Genomic DNA, 25,704 nt, shown 5'->3' on the forward strand with positions numbered 1-25,704 from the left:
GAATTTTTCTCTCGAAAATGTGAAGGATTTCGGGGGTAAGTGTAATGACCAAAAATGATTCTAATCCACCTCTGCAACCGAAAATAATTTTTTTAGTGTGATTTTAAATATTTTAATTTCACCTAAAACGTTCAGTACCTACTCGAATTTTTTTCTCGAAAGTGGGTAGGATTTCGGAGATATGTGTATTTACCAAAAATGATTTTAATTGGCCCCTGCAATCGAAGATAATTTTTCCAGAACGGTTTGAAATTTTTTAACTTAATTGTTAATAACTTTTTAACGAGGCCTCAGTCAAGAAACTGATATTCTTCATTTTTGTCTTATTTTGGCCTCTAGAATCTCCCATTAAAATTTGTTCCCAGGGTTGGCCGAACACCCAGTATAACATGACTTCAGAATATACGTTTCCGCGACAAAGTAGCGTCGAGTTGCTGGTTCGCCCGAGCGAAAAGGGCTTCCAGGGCAAAGGGTTAAACCCAAAAATAATTTTTTAAATACTTTTGCAATAAAATTAGACCCTTTATAATGTTTTACAAATTTTTGTTGAGACAGTGCTTTCTCCTAATGCGAAGAATAAGGCACTAAAAGGGTTAAAAAGGAGATTAGCAGTCGTGCCTGGTTTGAGCAGTACTTAAAAAGTTCGACTATCCCCAGCTCGGCTAAAATGAATATGCAGTTCATTCAGGTAAAAATACGCGAACTCGATAACGATTATTTCGCTTCCCGAGCGTTCATTCGCTGGCATTAATCTAATTACAAATGTCCAGCTATTTTTGTATCTGAATATACGCCGCAGACCTATTTACGATTCAAACTCTCGTGTCGTCGAACGCACGAAGAATGAATTTCGATGACGTCGACGTTTCGATTTGGAAACAAAGTTTTTAAGAAAGCCTCCATCAACCAATTTGTACTCTTTATTTTCGTCTTATTGTGGCCTCTAGAATCCCCCATTAAAATTTTACCCAGGAGTGGCCGAACACCCTGTATATGGTGGGCCGATATAAGCTCGAAAATCGTGTAAAAAAAAATAACAAAATGTGTATAAAATAATTGAAACACGTGGATCACTTTGAAGGGAAACGAAAAGAATATTATTTTGCGGTATAAAACATATTAAATTCTGTTTGTTGCGGTGCTCACGGCGGCGTACGACTGAAAATCGCGAATAGACACGAAAAACGAAGTGCATCTGATTCAGTCGCGGGAACGGTGACTGCAGTTTTTCAACCAGTCATGCATTCCAGCGATACTATTATCTTCAGAGCACGCCGGAAGTCGCACCATACTTGCGTAGGCAGAAGTTGGTTTCGAGAGTACGTTTCTAGCCGCGGCACGACACTGTACCAGAACGCATTCTACACGCGCGATCAATATGTTGCACTTGGGGAAATAAGTTCTAGTCGGAGATGAAATAATTAGTCGGATCGATGTTCGGTATAACACCATTAACGATCTCGATCTGTTTTCCAGCCACGGTCGAACGAGCAAACGACACGGTTGTTTTCCAGACCGCGACTCGTACGCGGTTTTCGTCGCCGAAAAATGGCCGGTGCCATTCTCGTCGAGACAACAATTTTTCCAGCGTCGCTTGCAATTCACTGGACGCGACCCGAACACCATTACGAAGCTCGTGTGTGTAACGCAGGAAACGACGTGATTCGAATGGATTACTTCCCGTTGAATCTTCATTTTCCAAACAACAATAAAGACACAGTTGCCTGGCTCGTTGTTTGTTGCGATTTGATAGATTTCTTGAGTAACAAAGGTATTTTATTTATTAATTCTTACAAAATAGAATTGGGTGCATGCGGCACAGCCATAACCGAGTCACACTCATTCGACTGTCGCGCCGCGTACCGTACACAAACGAAAACATAAGAGCTCACGAATTCTTTTGAATGGTATAACGCTGTTCCTAATATCCATAAATGCTGTTCTTTCCGTACCAAACTTACATGTAACGATAATACATATATGTATAGAAGAATATATATTACTCCAAAACGCACTAGACAACCTACAGAGCCATTTGATAAAAAACATAGGAACTTTTCGTATAATTAGAAGGAAACAGATGCAACGTCGCGATTAACAAATAGAAAAAACTGTTTATAGCAAAGCACACGTGCATCACTAGCGTGCGTTATGACGGTAATAGTTGATATACAATGTACCTCAATTTTTACGTACTAGATATTCAGAGAATCGATGTCCAGTGAATTATGACTGTCGTATATATGTATAGATTATAATCGTATGACAAATCGTTGAACGTAAGCAGAACTTGTGTGTCAAATGTGTCCAAGGTTTCGTGAAGTGTTTATGTTTGAAGTATTATGTCAGTATTAAATTTACTCATCGATGTCATTTGAATGATGCCATTTTGCTAAACGGAATATTAATTTCAATCGGTAACCAGGTTACTTTCGCGTGCAATCGTGTAAATAAAATTCTGTAGAACTTCGTGCACTTTTAACGAGTATGTGGCGCTGCTTCGCTGCGGGTAGATTTCGTGGTGATTCGTAGGAGGCGGGAAAAGGAAAGGAGGGGGCGCGTTTCGTCCGGGCCTATCAGTGGGCTTTCTAGCAGGCCCTGCCTTAGACGACTGGGATATTGGGAAGTCGTTCGAGGAGTGTATATATACCGAGGGGTCGTGAGAGCGCTTGTGAGAGCGCGACCCCTCTGGTGGCGAGCATGGGAGGCGACGCCACAAGTAGCAACGACGATAGTAGCAGCTGATCGGTTAATTCATACCGCAATTATGTCAGACGATAAAAAAATTTGTTTAACGTTTCATAGATTATTCCAACGTGACTATAGATACGGACGGACTACTGTCGGCGATTTACTCCAGTTCTGGGCAAACATTGCGCGTAGCATTCGGGATATTAGTCGATAACATCTCATTGACTCTTCCATGCGTTACGAATCACGTCTTTATCACGCAACCGAAGGTCATCGAGACGAACTTTAAAAACGTATTATCTCACGTACCTCGAGGAGACTCGAGAGTCTTTAAGAAAATTGCGGACAAAACCATCGTGCGTTCACGGTGTTGAAATCGAGCAAAAGTCGTCGAAGGAACTCGTACGTAGCATTTACAGTAATGATTCTTAAAACAAACATCATCGCGAGGTTCAGTTTCCGAACAGCGATGGCAAATTTCGACACCGGCAGCAAATGTTTGTACACACCGATATCATTGAGCCTCCGAGTCGCCTGTGTTTTTTGTCGACCGTCGTAGTCGGTAACCGAAGAAAAGGAATCTACATAAAGTGACTGACTATCGCTTAAAATCGTACACCTAGCGGTTCAGCCAATATTTTTTCAATAAAACATGAGAATACTACTAAATTTTTACGCCCGTACTGAATTTTTTTCTCGAAAATGCGCAGGATTTCGGGGGTATGTCTATTCATCAAAAATGATTGTAATTGATCCCTGCAACTGAAAATATTTTTTCCAGGACGATTTGAAATTATTTTATTTTGTCGAAAAATTTCATACCTTCTCGAATTTTTTTCTCGAAAATGATTAGGATTTTGGGGGTATGTCTATTCACCAAAAATGATTGTAATTCACCCCCGCAAATAAAAATAATTTTTACAGAATGATTCGAAATTTTTGAATTTTGACGAAAAACTTCATACCTTCTCGAATTTTTTTCTCGAAAGTAGGTAGGATTTCGGGGGTAGGTCTATTCATAAAAAATGATTGTAATTGACCCCAGCAACCGAAAATAATTTTTCCAGAATGATTTGAAACCTTTCATTTTCCCTGAAAAATTTAGCCACCTTACTGTGTCGATTTTTCTTAAAATTTCGTTTTCATTTTTAATAAATTTGTTTGACGCTGTACAGAAAAGTTGTCTAATACTTTTTTGTAGGTACCCGTGAGCTCTACTTCAGAAAAAAGTTTCAATGAAATACACTCACTATTATAGGAGCCCTGTCGATTTTTCTTAAAAATTCGTTTTTCATTTTTAATAAATTTGTTTGGCGCTGTACAGAAAAGTTGCCTAATACTCTTTTGTAGGTACCCATAAGCACTACTTCAGAAAAAAGTTTCAATGAAATACACTCACTATTATAGGAGCCCTGTCGATTTTTCTTAAAATTACGTTTTCCATTTTTAGTAAATTTGTTTGACGTCCTACGGAAATTTTGTTTAGTACTTTTTGTAGGTATCCATGAGCTCTACTTCCATCCTAAATTTCAATGGAATACATTCACTATTATAGAAGTTATGGACGTTTGAAAATTGGGCCAGTTTTATGAGGTTTCTCTCATTTTACGGTGTTAAGGAGTAAGGTTTCGAATATTTTTAGAATATCTACACATTCTTCACTAAAATACGCGTTGTTTGAAGTTTGAAACATTAAAATCGGCCAATCCATTCAGAAGTTATGACGTTTTAAAGATTCGAATGAAATTTCGGGGGTGCATTTCTGGGCCTCACATTAGATTTTCAATCAAGAATTTTTTTCTCGAAAGTGCGAAGGATTTCGGGGGTATGTGTAATGACCAAAAATGATTGTTATCGGCCCCCGCAATCGAAAATAATTTTTCCAGAACGATTCGAAATTTTTTAATTTTGTTGAAAAATTTCACAACTTCTCGAATTTTTTTCTCGAAAATGGTTAGGATTTCGGGGGTATGCCTATTCACCAAAAATGATTGTAATTGACCCCCACAACCGAAAACAATTTTTCCAGAACGTTTCGAAATTTTTGAATTTTGACGAAAAATTTCACATCTTCTCGAATTTTTTTCTCGAAAATGATTAGGATTTCGGGGGTATGTCTATTCACCAAAAATGATTGTAATTGACCCCCGCAACCAAAAACAATTTTTCCAGAACGATTCGAAATTTTTGAATTTTGACGAAAAATTTTATACCTTCTCGAATTTTTTTCTAGAAAGTGGGTAGGATTTCAGGGGTATGTGTAATTACCAAAAATGATTGTAATCGACCACTGCAACTGACAATAATTTTTTTAGAACGATTTGAAAAATTTTTTATTGCCGAAATATTTCAGCATCCAGCGAAATTTTTTTGTCGAAAGTTTGGTAGAATTAGAAGAATGAATGTGTAATTAGTAACATGTTCGTAAGTACATGTCCGCCAGTGTGTATCGCGGAGGGTACGTTGGAGACAATCGCGGCCGGTGCACCCCGAAATCGTCTGAAAAAGCAGGTGTTTCGTAAAGCAGGAGACAGGGATGCGCAACAATAACGTAGGAAAGGAACAGACCGGACAATTGTCACGGGATACGTCCCCGCCCTTTCTACCTGACACGAAGCGTAGTAATGCCCGTCGTATATTTGATTTATGCTCGGAACTAGCCCCGAGGACGGCGTTCCCGAACCACCTCTGGTGTCGCGTTCCATTGTGGCTGAAAGGTGGCTCATGGAAACGCTGCACCGCACCGCTTCACCCAGGTCACCTATACTATATAATATTCGCGCGACGATTTGGCTCCTTTCATTCAGGCCATTCACCATAACGAAGAAGAAAGAAGTAAATAGAGGTAGAGCGAGCGATCGGTGGAGAGAGAGGGAGCCACAGGTATCGGTTACAAGTTCTTAAGGCCCGTTAAAAGGAAAGCTCCTCGGGGGCCTTGCTAGTGAACGGCCGATCCGCGGGTGGTAGCGCTCGGACGGTGATGGCCGAGAGGTACCATCCACTGTTTTCTTTTTCACGCGTAATTCGTGTAGTCGATACCGACGCCGGCTTTCACGAACCATCCCTCGTCGACTCCGGCTCGAAGTCAGGAAACTAATACCCCCGGGTCTATAATACGCCCCCAGGATCCCCGTGTACCGTACTTGAACTTGAATGGCACCTGTGCACGATGCCGTTTCCGGGAGAGACGGGAAAGTATCGGTTGCAGACTCGATGTTTTTCAACCGCGAGACGATTGGGGGGATGGGTGTATTTCAAACGCGATGACGTCATACCTGCAGTCATAATACTTACTGCGGATATCGGGCCGGGACAAGGTTGACGGGCTGCGAGACGTTCGAACGACAGAACCAAGTATCCTCAATGGACGCGCGTTATATCTTCCTGAGGTGCTCTCTACGAACAAGCTACTCTTACCTGGATAACAATTTCAACCAACGAATAAACAATTGTCTATTGTTTATTCTTTATGCGTGAAATAAAAGTAACAACGTTAATCGAGGCATTGGATGAAACCAAATTAACACTTTGAACGGAACTAACACTTATTTATTGAAACATAACCTATATTGCGTGGCATAGATTTCACCAAAATGTTAGTTAATAATTTCACGACGATCAAATTAATGGATCTATCAAGAATTATATTTTAGAATTTTTTGTTCATTAATATCAATTCCAACCTTTCGGTTGATCATCCTGCCGTGACCCCTTAAATGAAAATAAAATTTATGCGTACATTAGTATTATGTACAAGGGTCAACCCTTGGCAACACGAACGTTAGATAAAACGTGGCGGTTTTGGAACAGATGGCAGGAAATTATCACACATATAAATATTACTTTATTCAATGTATATATTTTATTTTAATTTAATGTACTGTTGCCTATTGGGAAAATCAATATTTCTTCAAGGTACAATCGTGCCAAGTATTTTTAATACCTATTCTGTTTTAATCTTTTTTCAAAAAAAAACAATATCATAGAAACGGACATTAATGGATATATAATGAATTATAGGAAGTTATCAATCATAGATAGTAATATTATGTCAGCAATTCATTTCAAAATAAATATCAATTAAAATAAATATAAAACATAAGCATGTGTATGAAGAAATTAAATGAAAATATAAAAACAAATACTATACGATTCATGAAAAGAACAAAAATAGAGGCATTTCTCGTTTCTGAGACGAAAAATGAAATAAAAATAGAGTTTTCTTTTTTTACAGTTTTCTAAGTAATCGGAATTTTTGAAACATATTTCTTAAATTTCAAAATTCCAGACTCTTTTTGGTTTCTCTATGATATTATGCAATTTTATTTGTTCCCATCCATCGACGTAATTTTCGAGTAGGTACTGAACTTTTTAGGTGAAATTAAAATATTTAAAATAACACTAAAAAAATTATTTTCGGTTGCAGAGGTGGATTAGAATCATTTTTGGTCATTACACTTACCCCCGAAATCCTTCACATTTTCGAGAAAAAAAACTCTTGATCGGAAATCTAATGTGAGGCCAGAAATGCACCCCCGAAATTTCATGCGAATCTTTAAAATGTCATAACTTCTAAACGGATTGTAATATGTAGAAATTCTAAAAATATTCAAAAAGTTGTTCCTTGATCCCGCAAAATAAGAAAAACTCCATAAAAATGGTCCAATTTTCAAAAGGCCATAACTCTTACAATAGTGAACGTATCTCATTGAAACTTTTTTTTAAAGTAGAGCTCATGGGTATCTACAAAAAAGTATTGGACAACTTTTCTGTAGGGCGTCAAATAAAATTGCTAAAAATGAAAAACGAATTTTTAAGAAAAATCGACAGGGTAGTAGGTGCCTTAATTTTTCAGGGAATATGAAAGGTTTCAAATCATTCTGGAAAAATTATTTTCGGTTGCGGGGGTCAATTTCAATCATTTTTGGTGAATACACATACCCCTGAATTCCTACCCATTTTCGAGAAAAAAATTAGAGTAGGTACTGAACTTTTTAGGTGAACTTAAAATATTTTAAATCACACTAAAAAAATTATTTTCGGTTGCAGAGGTGGATTAGAATCATTTTTGGTCATTACACTTACCCCCAAAATCCTACGCATTTTTGAGAAAAAAATTCCTTACCGAAAATCTAATTTTTCTTCCAGACCTGACCCAGACCTGACCCAAAACTAATCCAGACCTAACCCAGACCTGACCCAAAACTAATCCAGACCTAACCCAGACCTAACCCAGACCTAACCCAGACCAAGGTGCCTAAATTTTTCGACGAAAAAAAAAAATTTCAAATCGTTCTGAAAAAATTATTTTCGGTTTCGGGGGTCAATTACAATCATTTTTGGCGAATACACATACCCCTGAATTCCTACTCACTTTCTAGAAAAAAATTCGAGAAGGTGTGAAATTTTTCAACGGGGAAAAAAAATTTCAAATCGTTCTGAAAAAATTATTTTCGGTTGTGGGAGTGAATCACAATCATTTTTGGTGAATAGACATACCCTCGATATCCTGCGCGTTTTCGAGAAAAAAATTCAGTACAGGCTCCACTTTAAACGTTAATAACTTTTTAACAAAGCCTCATCAAATTTTGAATCGAGTATTTATTAAAAAATCATTGAAAATCAAATACTTGTACTTTCTGCTACGTGACCTACATAAAACTGTGATCAAACAATGATTATTCTTATGTGTAAATATTGTTTGTAGAAGAGTATTGGGATAATTATAATTGTTGGGATAATAAAAATGAACAGCACAACGTGGACGCCGGTCAACGTGGTCGCCGCGTGGTCATCGGTCGACTAGACTCATCATACCTCCACACACACACACATTCGCTTGGAAAACAAAAGAGTTAGCACACTCATACCTCATTCGCAGGCGCGTAGATATCTCGCGGGATTTTCAACAAAGAGAAACTTGTTTCTATGTTTTTTATCATATTTTATAACTGTGTTATTTATATGATTTGCAATAAATATTGAAATGCAATTGCCATTACTTTATTCTTTCTTTATTTCGTAATATGCTGCTTTTTGAATTTTATAAATATCATTGTTAGTTTGGTTTTTACGAGCTTTTTCTCTAACCATAACAAACTCGTGAAATTGGCTCGATATTCTTCGCATAGACACCCGTTTTTCGCTCGGCACTAAAAGGGTTAAACTACAGTGATGATTCTTAAATTGAGCGTCGCGTCCGGGGTTGGCGTGTTCATCTTTCGTACAGTGGAGGCGAAAATCGACACCGACAGATACTTCTTCATACACAACGATATCATTGAGCCTCGGAGTCGTCTTTATCTTTTACCGTCGCGACGCGACAAACGTAGTCGACAACCAATGAAAAGGACAGCGAGTGAAAGCGGATGAGAGAAAAAAAATTATTGTCTTTTATGCGTATCGTCGCCGACGCCCCAGTTCGTATCGTTTTTTTTAAATGTCGTCTTTCACGCTTCACTGGCTCCAAGGGGGATAGAGATGTTCAACTTGGGAATCACGTATAGGGTTCATTTTAAGAATCATTGCTGTAGTATTTAGAGAGAGCCGAAGTTCTTAGCAATATTAAACTGTTTCAATCAGCATTCATCGATGCTAATAATTCGTCGCGATGATTCGTTACATGGTTCAATTACGATCCTAAAAAATTATCTTGCCAAACAATGTTGCGCCACTTTCAAAATAAACTTTTTCATCGCTTCGTTAACCAGCAAATTTTCGTGTTAAAAAATCCCAATGATTTTAAACATATTGGTAACAAGTTGCTTCAAAAATGTAACTATTAAGGTAGCCAACTCGATTTTTTTTTGGAAAATGGACTCGCGCCACTTTGAAAATAAACGGCTCGTATTTCGTCTATTTGCATATTGCGGTATTTGTTAGGAAACGGATCGAAGAAGACCCAGAACACGAAACACGTTTGTAGAAAGCTGCTCGCGAACGCGTACTAGAAATTGATTAATTTCCGCTAGATGGTATAATGTTATGATCGCGATAAATTAAAGTGGAAACGATTTTTTTTTTTTTCTTCACTCGACTACGAGCGTTGCACAGTGGGAAAGCGGACCGCTAATAAAGACGTTGCGCAAACAACTTTTTGCATAATACGGTATCGCGTGGGCATTCGTGTACAACTGCATTTGGATTTCCACGTGCTATAGTACGGTGTGTTGTAACCGCGTGTGCGCTTGTAGTTTTCGAATTTCCACAATCTCGCAGAACATCTGACTGAAATTTCTGAAACGGCCGTTTCCATCTATTGTATTGCACGATCTCACGTATAATTCGCGAACTTTCTAATCGTTTTAATATCTTTTTTAACCTTCTTTTTTTTTTCCATTAATGGAGATTACGTCATTAAAAACGGTACAGCCAATAACACCATAAACGACCATAGTTTGTTCTATACCAAACGTTTCGTTGTTTGATCTTCGGTATAAAGATACAGAAATTAAGAATGGCGGGTAGACATAGTAATTTTCACTGTGAAAGGTACCGTAAATCCAACTGAAATCAAAATATGTCCAAGATACAATTTAGCCAGATTTGTTTTACGCAAGATATATGATACGAGCAATGCATTGTTGCGAATAAGAAATAAAGATTACATGGGACTAGCAACGCAACGTTGTCGTTGTTAATTTAATTACTTTCCGGAAATATAATTCCCCGAATACGGTTTTCTTCACGCAACACGTGTACCTTACTGTAATCCAATTAACGCAATGTTTTCGTAAGGCATTTTCATCGACCCTCGGTTCTCTTTGCTAAAGAAGTCTCCTGTTTTGACAATATTAAGTGTCGCGTAACTCGACACGCGACGACGCCGACGTAAACACGTGTCTACACCGAACAGATGCCTAAAAGTTATTTACACTATGCCTTCTGTGTGTTTTATTAATTCTGTATGGGCATCCTTGAGAGTGGTAAATCAACGTTACCTTACCGCTTCTCGTTCTAGCAACAGATGCTGGGCTATTGCGAGTTTCTGTACGCCATAATCGAATCAATACAAATGAATGGGTATAGCCGAATAAGGGAGTCAAATGTGACATACGATGGATCCATCGATAGAGCATCAAGAAAAAACGTTCTGTGCCAAATTTTAACCCTCCATCTTGTTTGGAAGGGTAGTTTTTGAGAAAATTCGGATCAACGAATTTCTGCCTATTTCCCCTATTTAATCGAGTACAAAAATTATGAAAAAAATCTGGTGCATTGTGGTTATTGAGATACGTGTTTGAGAATTTTGTCCGATTTTTCGATTCCAAATCCTAGGTGTGAAAAATTGAAAACGCAAAAAAACACAGAAAAATACGGATTTCGTATTGAAGCTTTCGAGACACTAGATTTCTATAATTACTGTAAATGCGTATTGTCATTGGTTATCACCCTGAATTTTTTCAGATTTTTTGGTAGGGTGCGCCGTGGTAGCAAAAATCAAAAACCGATTTTTTCGACGTTTTTCGCATGAAAAAGCATCGTATACTTTGAATTTTTGTATTCTCTTTAATAGATAACAATATTGTATGGTTTTAAACATTTCTATGTTGAGCAGAACATTGTATACAAAAAGAAAAGCAAAAATAAGTCACGAAAAGAAGTGCTATGCGCGATATATTGAGAAGTATCAACGGTATTTTCAAGAGCTGCGATGGTGCAGTAAGTAAGATGCTTGACTGTGAGGCTGCTGCAAACTTTTTGATGCGCGTTCGCGCCCTGCTAAAGTACATTTTTTTTATTATATTAATTTTGTTTTTTTTTTCAATTTCTAACTAAACGACAGTGAAAAACTATTTGTTTATTATTTAAAAAATATTTTCACCTAAAATATACGCAAAAACAATTATGGAGCAGTTTCTATTCCATCATTTCTCTAGTCGTGTATTTGCTTAAATACCCCACTGTTTAATTTTTTCTACGTTAAATGAATATACGTAGTTAGTTTTAAAATTGCAAACCTTTAATAACTTTGAATAGTGGAAGAAGATTAAAATGTTTAAAACCATACAATATAGTTACCTATTACAGAGAATACAAAAATTCAAAGTATAAGATGCTTCTTCACGTGAAAAACGTCGAAAAAATCGGTTTTTGATTTTTGCTACTACGGCGCACCCTACCAAAAAATCTGAAAAAATTCAGGGAGATAACCAATGACAATACGCATTTACAGTAATTATAGAAATCTAGTGTCTCGAAAGCTTCAATACGAAATCCGTATTTTTCTGTGTTTTTTTGCGTTTTCAATTTTTCACACCTAGTGTTTGGAATCGAAAAATCGGAAAAAATTCAGGGAGATAACCAATGACAATACGCATTTGCAATAATTATATAAATCTAGTATCTCGAAAGCTTCAATACGAAATCCGTATTTTTCTGTGTTTTTTTGCGTTTTCAATTTTTCACACCTAGGATTTGGAATTGAAAAATCGGAAAAAATTCAGGGAGATAACCAATGACAATACGCATTTACAGTAATTATAGAAATCTAGTGTCTCGAAAGCTTCAATACGAAATCCGTATTTTTCTGTGTTTTTTTGCGTTTTCAATTTTTCACACCTAGTGTTTGGAATCGAAAAATCGGAAAAAATTCAGGGAGATAACCAATGACAATACGCATTTACAGTAATTATAGAAATCTAGTGTCTCGAAAGCTTCAATACGAAATCCGTATTTTTCTGTGTTTTTTTGCGTTTTCAATTTTTCACACCTAGGATTTGGAATTGAAAAATCGGAAAAAATTCAGGGAGATAACCAATGACAATACGCATTTACAGTAATTATAGAAATCTAGTGTCTCGAAAGCTTCAATACGAAATCCGTATTTTTCTGTGTTTTTTTGCGTTTTCAATTTTTCACACCTAGGATTTGGAATCGAAAAATCGGACAAAATTCTGAAACACGTATCTCAATATCGACAATGCGCCAGATTTTTTTCATAATTTTTCTACTCGATGAAATAGGGGAAATAGGCAGAAATTCGTTAATCCGAATTTTCTCAATAACTACCCTTCCAAACAAGATAGAGGGTTAAAATTTGGCACAGAACGTTTTTTCTTGATGCTCTATCGATGGATCCATCGTATGTCACATTTGGTTCAAAGGCACATTTGACTCCCTTATTCGGCTATACCCTTTAGTGGCTTTGTAAACTATATGTTTTCTTCGATAAAGAAGAACACTGACATATAAATGGCATCATTTGCGTTGACCACATATACCTGAAAATGATCAATTTATTAATTTAACTTTGTAAATCGCGTGGCAGAGTTATGATCTTTCCTATTTGGAACCGTGTAAGCGCAGATATTTTGCAGTATTGCAACTATACAACAATTAAAACTCCACTTTTATCATATTACTCACGCTCGATGACTCATTTCTACCTTGATGGTAGCAAGTTAATCTTAACGATGCACGCGTGTACCAGTGTTATAAATTTACAGTTTTGCTTACATTATTCCTGCGATTAGTACTATTAAGGTTTATAGATTTAAATTAGCGGATTAGTACAGTTTTACTCGTCGTTATGTTTCATTCGTATAAAAGATGGGTAAAATTTTATTCGAATAATAAATAAGATAAATTTGAGCAATCGATAAGAGCAACGCGTAATATTTAAATTTTTATTTGTTCGTTTTGAAATATTTTATTCTATGTTTGTTTACGGAGTAACGGATAAGTAGTTGTTTATTTTTTATTCGTTGTATGAAACTTTATCTAAGAATTCTGGCCATCTGTGATATAAAGTCGGTGGATTTATCTTCATGGTGTAGCTTTCGACGCATTCTTTTACAAAAATTTAAAATGATAACGTAAAACATTGCCCCAGTGATTTTATTCACAATAAGAGACGAGATAACAATAGTTAAGATAAAATACCGAAGTTTTTATTAAACGATAAGCCACTATTTTTATAATTTTCTTGCGCGTGACGATACGTATCACGTTGTCTGAATTGTCCATAGTTTTAAAGGGAAACACGGTATAACGAAGTAATCGTAAATCCAGTAACTCTTGTCGTTACTCTCAGAAATGGCCATAATTTTGTTTGGATAATAGAAAACACAAGTATAGTGATGTTTATTATTCGAAATGTATCCCAGACCTAGCCTAAACCGGGTTTTCCGTTTGTCGAATCTTTCGATGTTTTCATTTCTGACGATGGATCGCGATACACAAAGTCACGTGACTATGAATCAATGTCATTGGTCCGCTACACCTTAGTCCGGTAATGAAAATACAACAAGATTTACCAAGCGTTAAAAAAAATGGTGGTTTGGGTTAGGTCTAGGTTTTGTTTAGAAAAGAGTAAAAAAGAAAGAAATTCTTAAACCCAAAAGATAAGAAAGCATATTATATGGTGGAATTAGGTTCTTCTTATAGCAGGAGGATCGTTCGAACTGCTCTGGGCGGCGTCTGAACGGTTAAGGGAACGGTAGTTTGTAAGACGAGCAGAGAGTTATGTCCTTCGAAAACGATCCAAGTAGAGACAGATGAGAATTTTGAATAAAAACGGTCGAGTTCGATTCAGACAGCGGCAGTATCTTCTCCGGGCGTCACGTAACAGGTTTTGAATTTCGGTCCCGGTACACATGTACACGTTCGGGCCACCCTCGCGTACCTGTAAACGCGCGGCGTGCTCGCGCGAACGAGACAAGAGATGAGAAGAGAGCGCGAGAGAGAGGCGACCGACCAACACGATACAATGGCGGAGCGTCTTTCCAGGCAACGTGAGTCAGCCTTGTGGTAGGGAGTAGCGAGGTTAGTGCATTCCCCCTTAGTCCTTTACCCACACACAATCACCGATCACACGGGAGCGTTGTTTTCCTCCGAGAAACCCTGGCCACGGGGCGAACTCGGACTCTCGGGGCTCAGTGTCAGTGTAGCGCGATCGCGACGAAGGTGGTAGGTAGGGAACGTGGAGAAGCGCGGTAACATCTCTCTCTCTCTCTCTCTCTCTCTTCGTACGCTCTCTTCCTTCCCCCCTTGCTTCGCCGTCTCGCTCGCTCGAACGCGAGATAAGAACGCGATGCACGCCCTCTCTATCCTTGTTCCGCAACATACTTAGCGCCTCGCACCCTCTCCATCTTTTCTCCCATTTCGCGTTTCCTCTTGGTCGTTTTTCTATATGCAAGAGGACTCTCGCGAGACGCCATCGGGGTAGTAGATAGACAACGGTTGCTCGATACCACGCGGTGCGTGATTTCCAATCGATGCGCGAGGAGGATCGACCTTGTCTCACCTCACCTCACCTCGAAACTTTCCTATCGAGCTCTCTCGCCTTGCGTTCGTTTGTTTCTTTTCGCAAGTGCGTCTCCTTCTGTGCGTGTGCTCGCTCGTACTTCTCCGTACCGTAATTCGTGTCGGTGGCGGCGACGGCGGCGGCAGCGGCGGCAACTAAGTGCCTGTTGACAACTCGTTAGTCGCCCCTGGAATCTTGGTCGGTACTGCCACGGAAGTGAGAGCCGGCTCAAAGCGCAATCGTTTTTCTACGCTCTGAAGAAAGAAACGCGGCGGCGATTTCTTGAATAGGTTATGTCGCGCGTGCCAATCTTCTCTCGCGCTCCTCGTTACACGTGAATCGAGAGTCGCGTACACGCGAGTGTCGTTGTGATTTTTTTCTCTTTTTTTTTTCTTTCCTCAAGACCATTCCTGTCAGCGCGGAAGGTCGAGGTGATATTTGACACGCGATATTCCGACGCTTCGTTTTTTCTCATTTTACTCCGAAAAAGGAATCGAATCGTCGATTGAGTGTGTGCCATAAAAATGCAAATGCCCTGGTGTTCAAGCGTGAGCTGTATATCGATTCTGTTTGCGCAATTATCGTCCAGTTTCCTAAACCGCTAATGCACGAGGTTCGTTGGCTTCTTTACTCTTGCGCGTTGTAAACGCTCGCTCGAAATATTCTTTCGCATATCTGCGCGTTAATGGGTCTAATCGCAGAGAAATCTCTACTACCATAAAGGGTTTTCCACTGCTCTGTACCATCTACACGCTGTGTAACTTAATAATTATACTCTACTTTTACTTATTATTACATAAAATTCTTTTCTCTCAAAATGTTCATGACAATAATCTCTGTTTTATTTCGTTATTTTTGCAACTAGAAAACGGTTACTTTATGTCATGTTTCTGGATAAACAACCAAGTAAGGTTTACTGCGTTCACGGAAGATATAAATTAATTACCATTGATTTCAATGATTAATCACGATGTTGTATGAATTGCTATATCTTTAATCAATTTTATGTTAACACGTGGCAGAGTTGGAAAAGAAACGTTTATGAAAGATACAATCAACAGTTGTTTCACAAGTTTTGTGGACTATTTTGTAACAGCATGCGTAAAATCCGATTATACGAATTAAATACTTTCGCGTCCTTATTTGATGTGTCAATCGCGTTGTTAAAAATCCAATACCGACAATATTTTTTTTTTGTATCGATGTAACGCGCGCAAAGTGGATCAGTTTTATCGAAGTGATTCGTTGCTTTCAACGCGTGTACGTGTAATTTACCATTTCGGGAACGGCACAAAAAATGTAACGCGTGGAAAAAAATGCCTCTACAAAACACAGTCAAAAAGTAATTCTGCCGTGACTTATAAACCGAAAGCAATTTCTGGAATTTACCATTAGACGAAATTCAAATATATCGAGGCAGCCAAGCCATTGCTTAAACATTAATCTTCACCGTTCCCTTATATTTATTACGTAACTGAACGATTTAACTAGCGGCACTGTACCCGAAATAGGTTAAGAATCACGTTTCTCCATTATAAGCTAGAATAGATTTAGTAATTGAGACTTACTAAAAGGCAATTTTATTAGTTTAGTCATGAACAACATTTGGGTTTAATAACTGAATTTTATGTTATTCACTGACAAACAATGTGAAATTAATTAAATTTTTTATTCACGTTGTTTCATGATATCGAATGATCCTTTCGATGTACGAAATTATAAAATATGGAACGATTAATTGAGCAGATCAAGAAGAATATAAAATTCCAAAATATAATACACTAAATTACAATTCTTTTCTAATTTTAACAATTGTATAGAGAGTCAACCGTGGGAAAAATTTTAATCGGAGATTCTAAGGGCCAAAATAAGACAAAACTGATGAATACTAATTTGTTGATGGAGGATTCGTTAAAAAGTTATTAACGTTTAAAGTTTCCAACCGTACTGAATTTTTTTCGAAGAAGTGGATAGGATTTCGAGGATAGGTCTATTCACCAAAAATGCTTGTAATTGACCCCTGTAACTAAATATAATTTTTTTAGTATGATTTGAAATTTTTTAATTTCGTCCAAAAGTTTCAGTACCTACTCGAATTTTTTTCTCGAAAGTGGCTAGGATTTCGGGGATAGGTCTATTCACCAAAAATGCTTGTAATTGACCCCTGTAACTAAATATAATTTTTTTAGTATGATTTGAAATTTTTTAATTTCGTCCAAAAGTTTCAGTACCTACTCGAATTTTTTTCTCGAAAGTGGCTAGGATTTCGGGGATAGGTCTATTCACCAAAAATGCTTGTAATTGACCCCTGTAACTAAATATAATTTTTTTAGTATGATTTGAAATTTTTTAATTTCGTCTAAAAGTTTTAATTCCTACTCGAATTTTTTTCTCGAAAGTGGGTAGGATTTCGGGGATAGGTCTATTCACCAAAAATGCTTGTAATTGACCCCTGTAACTAAATATAATTTTTTTAGTATGATTTGAAATTTTTTAATTTCGTCCAAAAGTTTCAGTACCTACTCGAATTTTTTTCTCGAAAGTGGGTAGGATTTCGAGGATAGATCTATTCACCAAAAATACTTGTAATTGACCCCTGTAACTAAATATAATTTTTTTAGTATGATTTGAAATTTTTTAATTTCGTCCAAAAGTTTCAGTACCTACTCGAATTTTTTTCTCGAAAGCGAAGGATTTCAGGGGTATGGGTATTCACCAAAAAATGATTGTAATTGACCCCCGAAACCGAAAATAATTTTTCCAGAACGATTTGAAACCTTTCATATTCCCTGAAAAATTAAGGCACCTACTACCCTGTCGATTTTTCTTAAAAATTCGTTTTTCATTTTTAGCAATTTTATTTGACGCCCTACAGAAAAGTTGTCTAATACTTTTTTGTAGATACCCATGAGCTCTACTTAAAAAAAAAGTTTCAATGAGATACGTTCACTATTGTAAGAGTTATGGCCTTTTGAAAATTGGACCATTTTTATGGAGTTTTTCTTATTTTGCGGGATCAAGGAATAACTTTTTGAATATTTTTAGAATTTCTACATATTACAATCCGTTTAGAAGTTATGACATTTTAAAGATTCGCATGAAATTTCGGGGGTACATTTCTGGCCTCACATTAGATTTTCGATCAAGAGTTTTTTTTCTCGAAAATGTGAAGGATTTCGGGGGTAAATGTAATGACCAAAAATGATTCTAATCCACCTCTGCAACCGAAAATAATTTTTTTAGTGTGATTTAAAATATTTTAATTTCACCTAAAAAGTTCAGTACCTACTGGAATTTTGTTCTCGAAAGTGGGTAGGATTTCGGAGGTATGTGTAATGATCAAAAATAATTGTAATCGAACACTGCAACCGAAAATAATTTTTCCAGAACGATTAGAAATTTTTTAATTTTGTCGACAAATTTCACACCTTCTCGAATTTTTTACTCGAAAATGGGTAGGATTTCGAGGGTATGGGTATTCATAAAAAATGATTGTAATTGATCCCTGCAACCGAAAATAATTGTTTCAGAACGATTTGAAATTTTTTGAATTTAATTGTTAATAACTTTTTAACGAAGCCTCAGTCAAGAAATTGATATTCTTGATTTTCGTCTTATTTTGGCCTCTAGTATCATTAAAATCAATTTTGTCAACAAGAACTATAGTTTCTGTTGTATAAAACGATTCCGAAAATAGCATTTTTTGACCATTTCTTTCATGATTGATAACCCTTAACCACTGTCAACCAATAATATGAAAGAATCCATAATCCAGAGTATAAAAAAAAAATCGGTGTCCTTTGTTTATCGAAAATAAGTTTCGCTGTAACTGTCGGTTGGAGAAACCGGCACCGTAAACTTGTCGAATTGTAAAGGGAGAGAAAAATCCCGTTAGAAGCGTGTCGTAATAAACGAGACAAGTTGCTCGTGAGAATCGAATTCGCAGAATAGTTTGTAACCGTTCCGAAATACGTTCTGTTGTCCAGGACATTGACTAGAAGTACAAGGCAATTAAGAAAGAAGAGAAAAGTGTTCGCCTAAGAGGAGAATTTTCGGAGGAGGATGCTCGGCAGTTGGGGCTGGGAAGAAGAATTGGAGTTGGGAGAGGGAACAGCAACCCCGTCGCAAGATAGACAAAGACGAGAGAGCCCAGACTCGACGCATCCTGTCCCCGACAGCCGGGTGCTGAGGTATGCACCCAGCCGGTGTCACCACCCTCCCAGCTTCAACTCGCCACATTTCAGCACACAGCCTCCTCTCGACTGTACGGACTGTAAGTATACCTCGATACGCTTTAAAACTCCAATTGCATGCGTTCAACCGCCCGCGCACACACGTATACGTATATACGCATATAGGAAATATCGAAGGTCGAGTAAAGTAATGATTCTTTAAACGAATATCGCGTTTCGGATTGCCATGTTCATTTTTCTCAACTTCTACATACACAGCGACATCGTTGAACACACTTGGAAATTCTTTATTGAAAAGATAAGAATTCTTCTTATGCAAATAAATCTGAAAAATATATTTGGTAATTGTAGTATCCAATTCAATATTTTCGATCGTTTATCTTGTAACGATAATACAATTTGTTTATAAATGTATTAATGCAAAGAACAAATAAACATAATGAAATATATTTCTAAAAAAAAATTGTTATATTCTAATTCTAAGCTTTTCTTTTAATTGGGATATGTATTCATATAGTAACAATAATCACATTCAACAGAAATTGCTAACAAAATAATATTTACAAGTTCTGTAACTTTAAGTATGGAGTCGATATGACGAGTTCTATAAATCTAAGGTTAAATATATTATTAAATAATCTAATTCGTGGTAACGCATTGTAACAGCGTAATAATAAATAGTTTTAAATGTCCAATGAATGAAATATTGATAAAATACTTTTAATTAACATTTTTAACCGTTGTTCTCGACCCATCCATTAATTCGTGGCTTTTTGTAAAAAAAATGGGAGGGAAGATGAGGTGATTGAATGGAAACAATCGCATTTTAAAAAAGTACCGAGGTAAAATTCTAATATATTTAATATTAATTTGCAGAGCAGCGTGAGGTGGCCAAAATGCTGACTGCTCATTCTGAGATGCACGAAAAACGGGATCCCCTTGGAGGCGGACAATATGGAGCAGGCGGGGGTGGTGGCGGAAGTTCGATTGAAAAAAAATCTATTCTGGAACAACCACCCCCGCCGCCGGCGCCTCCTCAGCGGGATCTATCCGATCCAACGATCAGCGCTAAGAAACTTCCAAAGAAACGTAAATTCGATCCATCGGAACTCGAGGAGATGGACAAAATCAGCAATGTAACAAGCAATATAAACAATATGGTGAACATTCGGGCACCGAATATGCCACTCGGTCAATCAGGTTTAGTTCAGCAGTCAACCTTAGCAACTCGGCAATCTCCACAACAACAAGAATCCGATTGTTATCAAGTACGTGCAAGCATTCGTGTGAAAGAATTGGCGGGAACGTTTTACTATCCATAACCCTTGCAATGCCAAACATTTTTTTACATGGACTGCCAACAGGGAGGTCTTTGTACTCAGAAAATATAAACTATAACGCTTAATAACTTGGTTAATTATTTAAATTCATGCATTTAATATTCATTTTAATTCAACATTATAAATAAGATTTTTTCCAAATATATTACATTCCAAAATGTAACTATGTCTTAAATGAGCCGGTTATTATAAATGTGGTTGACGTCACGAAATCAAAAACTTGACATTAAACCTTTTAGTGCCGAACGACGATATACATATCGTTGCGTATGCGATGGTGCCTTATTCTTCGCATTAGGAGAAAGATCTGTCTCAAAAAAAAATTTGTAAAACATTATAAAGGGTCTAATTTTATTGCAAAAGCATTTAAAAAATTATTTTTGGGTTTAACCCTTTGCCCAAGAAGCCCTTTTCGCTCGGGCGAACCAAGCAACTCGACACTACTTTGTGGCGGAAACGTATGTATTCTGGAGTCGTCATATTATACAGGGTGTTCGGCCAACCCTGGGAACAAATTTTAATAGGAGATTCTAGAGGCCAAAATAAGACGAAATTGAAGAATATCAGTTTCTTGACTGAGGCCTCGTTAAAAAGTTATTAACAATTAAATTAAAAAATTTCAAATTGTTCTGGAAAAATTATTTTCGATTGTGGAAGTCAATTACAATCATTTTTGGTAAATACACATACCTCCGAAATTCTACACATTTTCGAGAAAAAATTTCTTACCGAAAATCTAATATTTCTTCCAGACCTAACCCAGACCTGACCCAAACCTAATCCAGACCTGACCCAAACCTAATCCAGACCTAATCCAGACCTAACCCAGACCTGACCCAAACCTAATCCAGACCTAACCCAGACCTGACCCAAAACTAACCCAGACCTAACCCAAACCTTTTCTTTTTTTTGGGTCAGGTCTGGATTAGGTCTGGGTTAGGTCTGGGTTAGGTCTGGATTAGGTTTGGGTCAGGTCTGGATTAGGTTTCGGTCAGGTCTGGGTTAGGTCCGGGTTAGGTCCGGGTCAGATCTGGGTTAGGTCTGGATTAGGTTTGGGTCAGGTCTGGGTTAGGTCTGGATTAGGTTTGGGTCAGGTCTGGGTTAGGTCTGGATTAGGTTTGGGTCAGGTCTGGATTAGGCCCAAAACAAATCCAGACCTAACCCAGACCTAACCCAAAACTAATCCAGACCTAACCCAGACCTGACCCAAACCTAATCCAGACCTAACCCAGACCTGACCCAAACCTAATCCAGACCTAACCCAGACCTGACCCAAAACTAATCCAGACCTAACCCAAACCTTTTCTTTTTTTTGGGTCAGGTCTGGATTAGGTCTGGGTTAGGTCTGGGTTAGGTCTGGATTAGGTTTGGGTCAGGTCTGGATTAGGTTTCGGTCAGGTCTGGGTTAGGTCTGGGTTAGGTCTGGGTTAGGTCCGGGTTAGGTCTGGGTCAGATCTGGGTTAGGTCTGGATTAGGTTTGGGTCAGGTCTGGGTTAGGTCTGGATTAGGTTTGGGTCAGGTCTGGATTAGGTTTGGGTCAGGTCTGGATTAGGCCCAAAACAAATCCAGACCTAACCCAGACCTAACCCAAAACTAATCCAGACCTAACCCAGACCTGACCCAAACCTAATCCAGACCTATCCCAGACCTAACCGAGACCTGACCCAAACCTAATCCAGACCTAACCCAGACCAAGGTGCCTAAATTTTTCGACGAAAAAAAAAATTTCAAATTGTTCTGGAAAAATTATTTTCGGTTGTGGGAGTCAATCGCAATCATTTTTGGTGAATAGACATACCCTCGAAATCCTGCGCGTTTTCGAGAAAAAAATTCGGTACAGGCTCCACTTTAAACGTTAATAACTTTTTAACAAAGCCTCATCAAATTTTGAATCGAGTATTTATTAAAAAATCATTGAAAATCAAATACTTATACTTTCTGCTACGTGACCTACATAAAACTGTGATCAAACAATGATTATTCTTATGTGTAAATATTGTTTGTAGAAGAGAAACTTGTTTCTATGCTTTTTATCATATTTTATAATTATGTTATTTATATGATTTGCAATAAATATTGAAATGCAATCGCCATTACTTTATTCTTTCTTTATTTCGTAATATGGTGCTTTTTGAATTTTGTAAATATCATTCTTAGTTTGGTTTTTCGCTCGGCACTAAAAGGGTTAAGGAAAAACTTTTACTTGCTGTAATAAGATTTCTAACAAGGTAGATAATATATTCTTGCAGAACTATTTGCGTTATCAGAAACAACAGAAATATTTAGGATCATTATGACAACTGGACTCTCTATGTGTTTGTGTATTGTGTGTGCATATACTTTGTAAATTTGACTTTTATAAATATGTATATAGGAGTATGAACCCAACCATGTCTACATTTCTATAAATGTATTTGTCTAAGCCTGAAAGCATTCGTTTAAGAAGAAAGAAAATTAATTAACAAATGACTAGACGTGCCAGAAGTTGTAAATTGTTTTCTTCTCTATTACGTTTTTTTTTTATTTTAAAAAGTTAAACTTTCATTTCGTTGCTGTCATAAATTATTATAATAATATGTTTGCAGTTGTGATAGGTCTCATTATTTCCAACAACATCTATTGGAAACACTTTTTATTAGGTTTCGTGATTAAAAAAATTATAATGGAAAACATTTATGTAAGAGAAATTGTAATGTGGCGCTATGAAGTGATAATTGCTTTACGCAAAGACCGCGTCTGTAGTATTTCAAGCCTGTGTACATTTACCAACACTGGCCACCTTAATAGACATAATTTACGTTATTGGTCGTCTGAAAATTCTCGTTCGATTCGATCAGGAACGTTTCAGTATCGATGGTCTCTAAACGTTTAATGTGGCATCATCGGTAACGTAATTATTGGACCACGCTTCAGTAAGCGTTTCTTAACCAGTACAGTTTATTGAAGTTTATCAAAGTTTTGTTAGAAAATGTATCCTGCGATTAAATAACGATATAAATAATTATAGTATAACGATTATTAATTATAATATCCAGGTGTGTTAATAACGATAAAAATGTTTCAGATATCCTCGGCACATTCGGTGGTAGTTTTACCGCCTCAAAGTACAGCAGTGGATTATTCTCTTAGAGAAGAACCTTTACGTTCTCGTCCTCGGCCTGCTACTGTTGCTATTGATCTCAGTGAGTGGCGCGACCACAGAGTGTTAGCTTTAAGGGATTCATATTATTATCCAGGTGTTATTCGTAACGTTGTTCAAGGAGAGATTTACATAGAATTTGACGGGGAAAGGAAACTAGTGCGTTATACTGACGTTTTGGGTGCGGGAAGGTACGACGTTATAGGCGACGCAAGCCCGTCCGTAGGGCAAGTGACTTTAGATGCAAAAGTTTGTATCAGGTGTCCAACATCAAACAATCATTCTGATGCGGCTAAAGTGTTTGTAAAAGGAACGGTGTGCAAGATTTTAACGAAACCTAAACGTTTTGTTGTTAAGATACCAAGGGAAGATGATCAGAGTGATAGTTATGTTGTGAAACGTGCAGATCTGCGATTAGTGCAACCTCCTTGGTGGGATGAACTAGAAGAGGGATTGGAAGACTGTGATTCTTCAAGGGTTGAAGGAATTGGTATGGCTTCTCTATATAATACAGTAATAATTAATGTGTTTTCCAATAAGAGCGATAGCATTTTGAATTTAAATAAAATTAAAACGATAATCTGATGTTCATTATACAGTACCAATAGTTTCTACCCTCTTACTCGACCAAGTGAATAACAAATGGCGACTATAATGATTGAAAGTTTAATCTTTCTTATTGGAAAACCCTATATGAGCCGTTTATTTTGAAGGCCGCATGCATCTTCGGTAATCATGACACTTTCATGGTGAAACCCTAACCTAACTTATCGCCTCCAATTTTAACCTGCTCTTACAGAATGCTAACAGATGCTTTTGTTTTTCGAAATTTCTATATTCCTTGATTTAAAAATTATTTTCTTCTTAGCAATGTACGTCTATGTTTATTGGTAATAACAATAATAATTTTCTATTTAACAGGTTGATTCAAACTACAAAATTTAAAGATGGATCAATACTGAAGAAACTTGTTTCTGAAATATCACTTGATCCAATTGCTCATAGAACTTATTAATTTATACAACATCATAGGCAGTAAATGCACATTGTAAATCCTTTGGATGACAATATTGTGTTTTTTAGTTGGTCTAGGTACCAGTATATTTTCCATAGATGCTCACTTTAGCACCAACGATTTAGTTTTACTTACTATTTTGGCATAGTCAGGATTACATAATGCCAAAGAAATTCCTACAGGAATTTGTGCTGAATCTTTTCCAGTGTATAATCGTAGCAATTTAAGAAAGGAGGCCAAATTTGAGAGACAAATAATTTACTGTAGAACGAACCAAAGTACAATATTGATATCGTAGTGTATTTAAGTCCCTAAAATCCCTGGCAACCTTCTTAAGGTTCCGCTTCCTGCATTTTAAGTCCATTTATCTTCAAATCGAGATATTTAAGGGTTTGCGTTTCAATGAATTTAAAAATATACGTATAGGATACTAATGAGTCGTACTGCTTAAGTGAATCTAAGGGTGTTAAATTTATAGTTCCTATTAAAATAGTGGCAATTATTAAGTGAATAATATGCGTTTTCTTATCAAGAATGGAGTTAGGCCACTTTCAAGATAAATGGCTCATATATGTATATACGTATACTTCTCTCATTAATTTCACGGAAATATTTTGTTAGTTACAGAACATGGCTATCGAAATTCTTCGGAAGCTCCAACAGCAGTGCCAATTTTACAACTCCATCACACTCCTCAACATACATCTCATATATCAACTCATAATGACACAAGCAGTTATTACAGAACGACTGGTACTAGTCCTCTCATGACTTTAGGCACTTCTGCACATTCTGCCAGCATAGCATTAAGTAATGGAAATCGACCATACGATGATTTAGAAAGCGAAGATGACTTAGATAGGGAAGATATTACATTCCCTTCGGATGCAGGTTAGATGAAATTCTGCTATGTACATTTAAAATGTAGACACTCCTTTAATAAAAAGGTTTAAGAATGACCCTATAACAAATTTCTATGCTTTGAACGTTTCAATGTCATGTTTAAAAAATTATGTTGTTTCGAGTTGTAAAAATACATGAAATATTAAAATATAATACTTTTATGCATTAAGATCGCC

The 25,704-nt window shown here is 37.0% G+C and overlaps 1 protein-coding gene across 1 annotated transcript in view; it reads left to right on the forward strand.

Annotated features, from left to right (window-relative positions):
• LOC122402675 (putative transcription factor capicua) overlaps nucleotides 1-25,704 on the forward strand; it is a 57,469-nt gene that overhangs the window by 18,990 nt on the left and 12,775 nt on the right. The window contains 4 exon segments of the mRNA XM_043405664.1: nucleotides 18,925-19,211; nucleotides 20,008-20,399; nucleotides 23,536-24,100; nucleotides 25,247-25,516. Of these exon segments, the coding sequence (XP_043261599.1) occupies nucleotides 20,028-20,399; nucleotides 23,536-24,100; nucleotides 25,247-25,516 (1,207 nt within the window). The 5' untranslated portion in view covers nucleotides 18,925-19,211; nucleotides 20,008-20,027.

This window comes from Colletes gigas, unplaced genomic scaffold, assembly GCF_013123115.1.
Source record: "Colletes gigas isolate AHSC1104 unplaced genomic scaffold, ASM1312311v1 Colletes_gigas_Sc00038, whole genome shotgun sequence".
In the NCBI taxonomy this organism is placed as follows: Eukaryota; Metazoa; Arthropoda; class Insecta; order Hymenoptera; family Colletidae; genus Colletes; species Colletes gigas.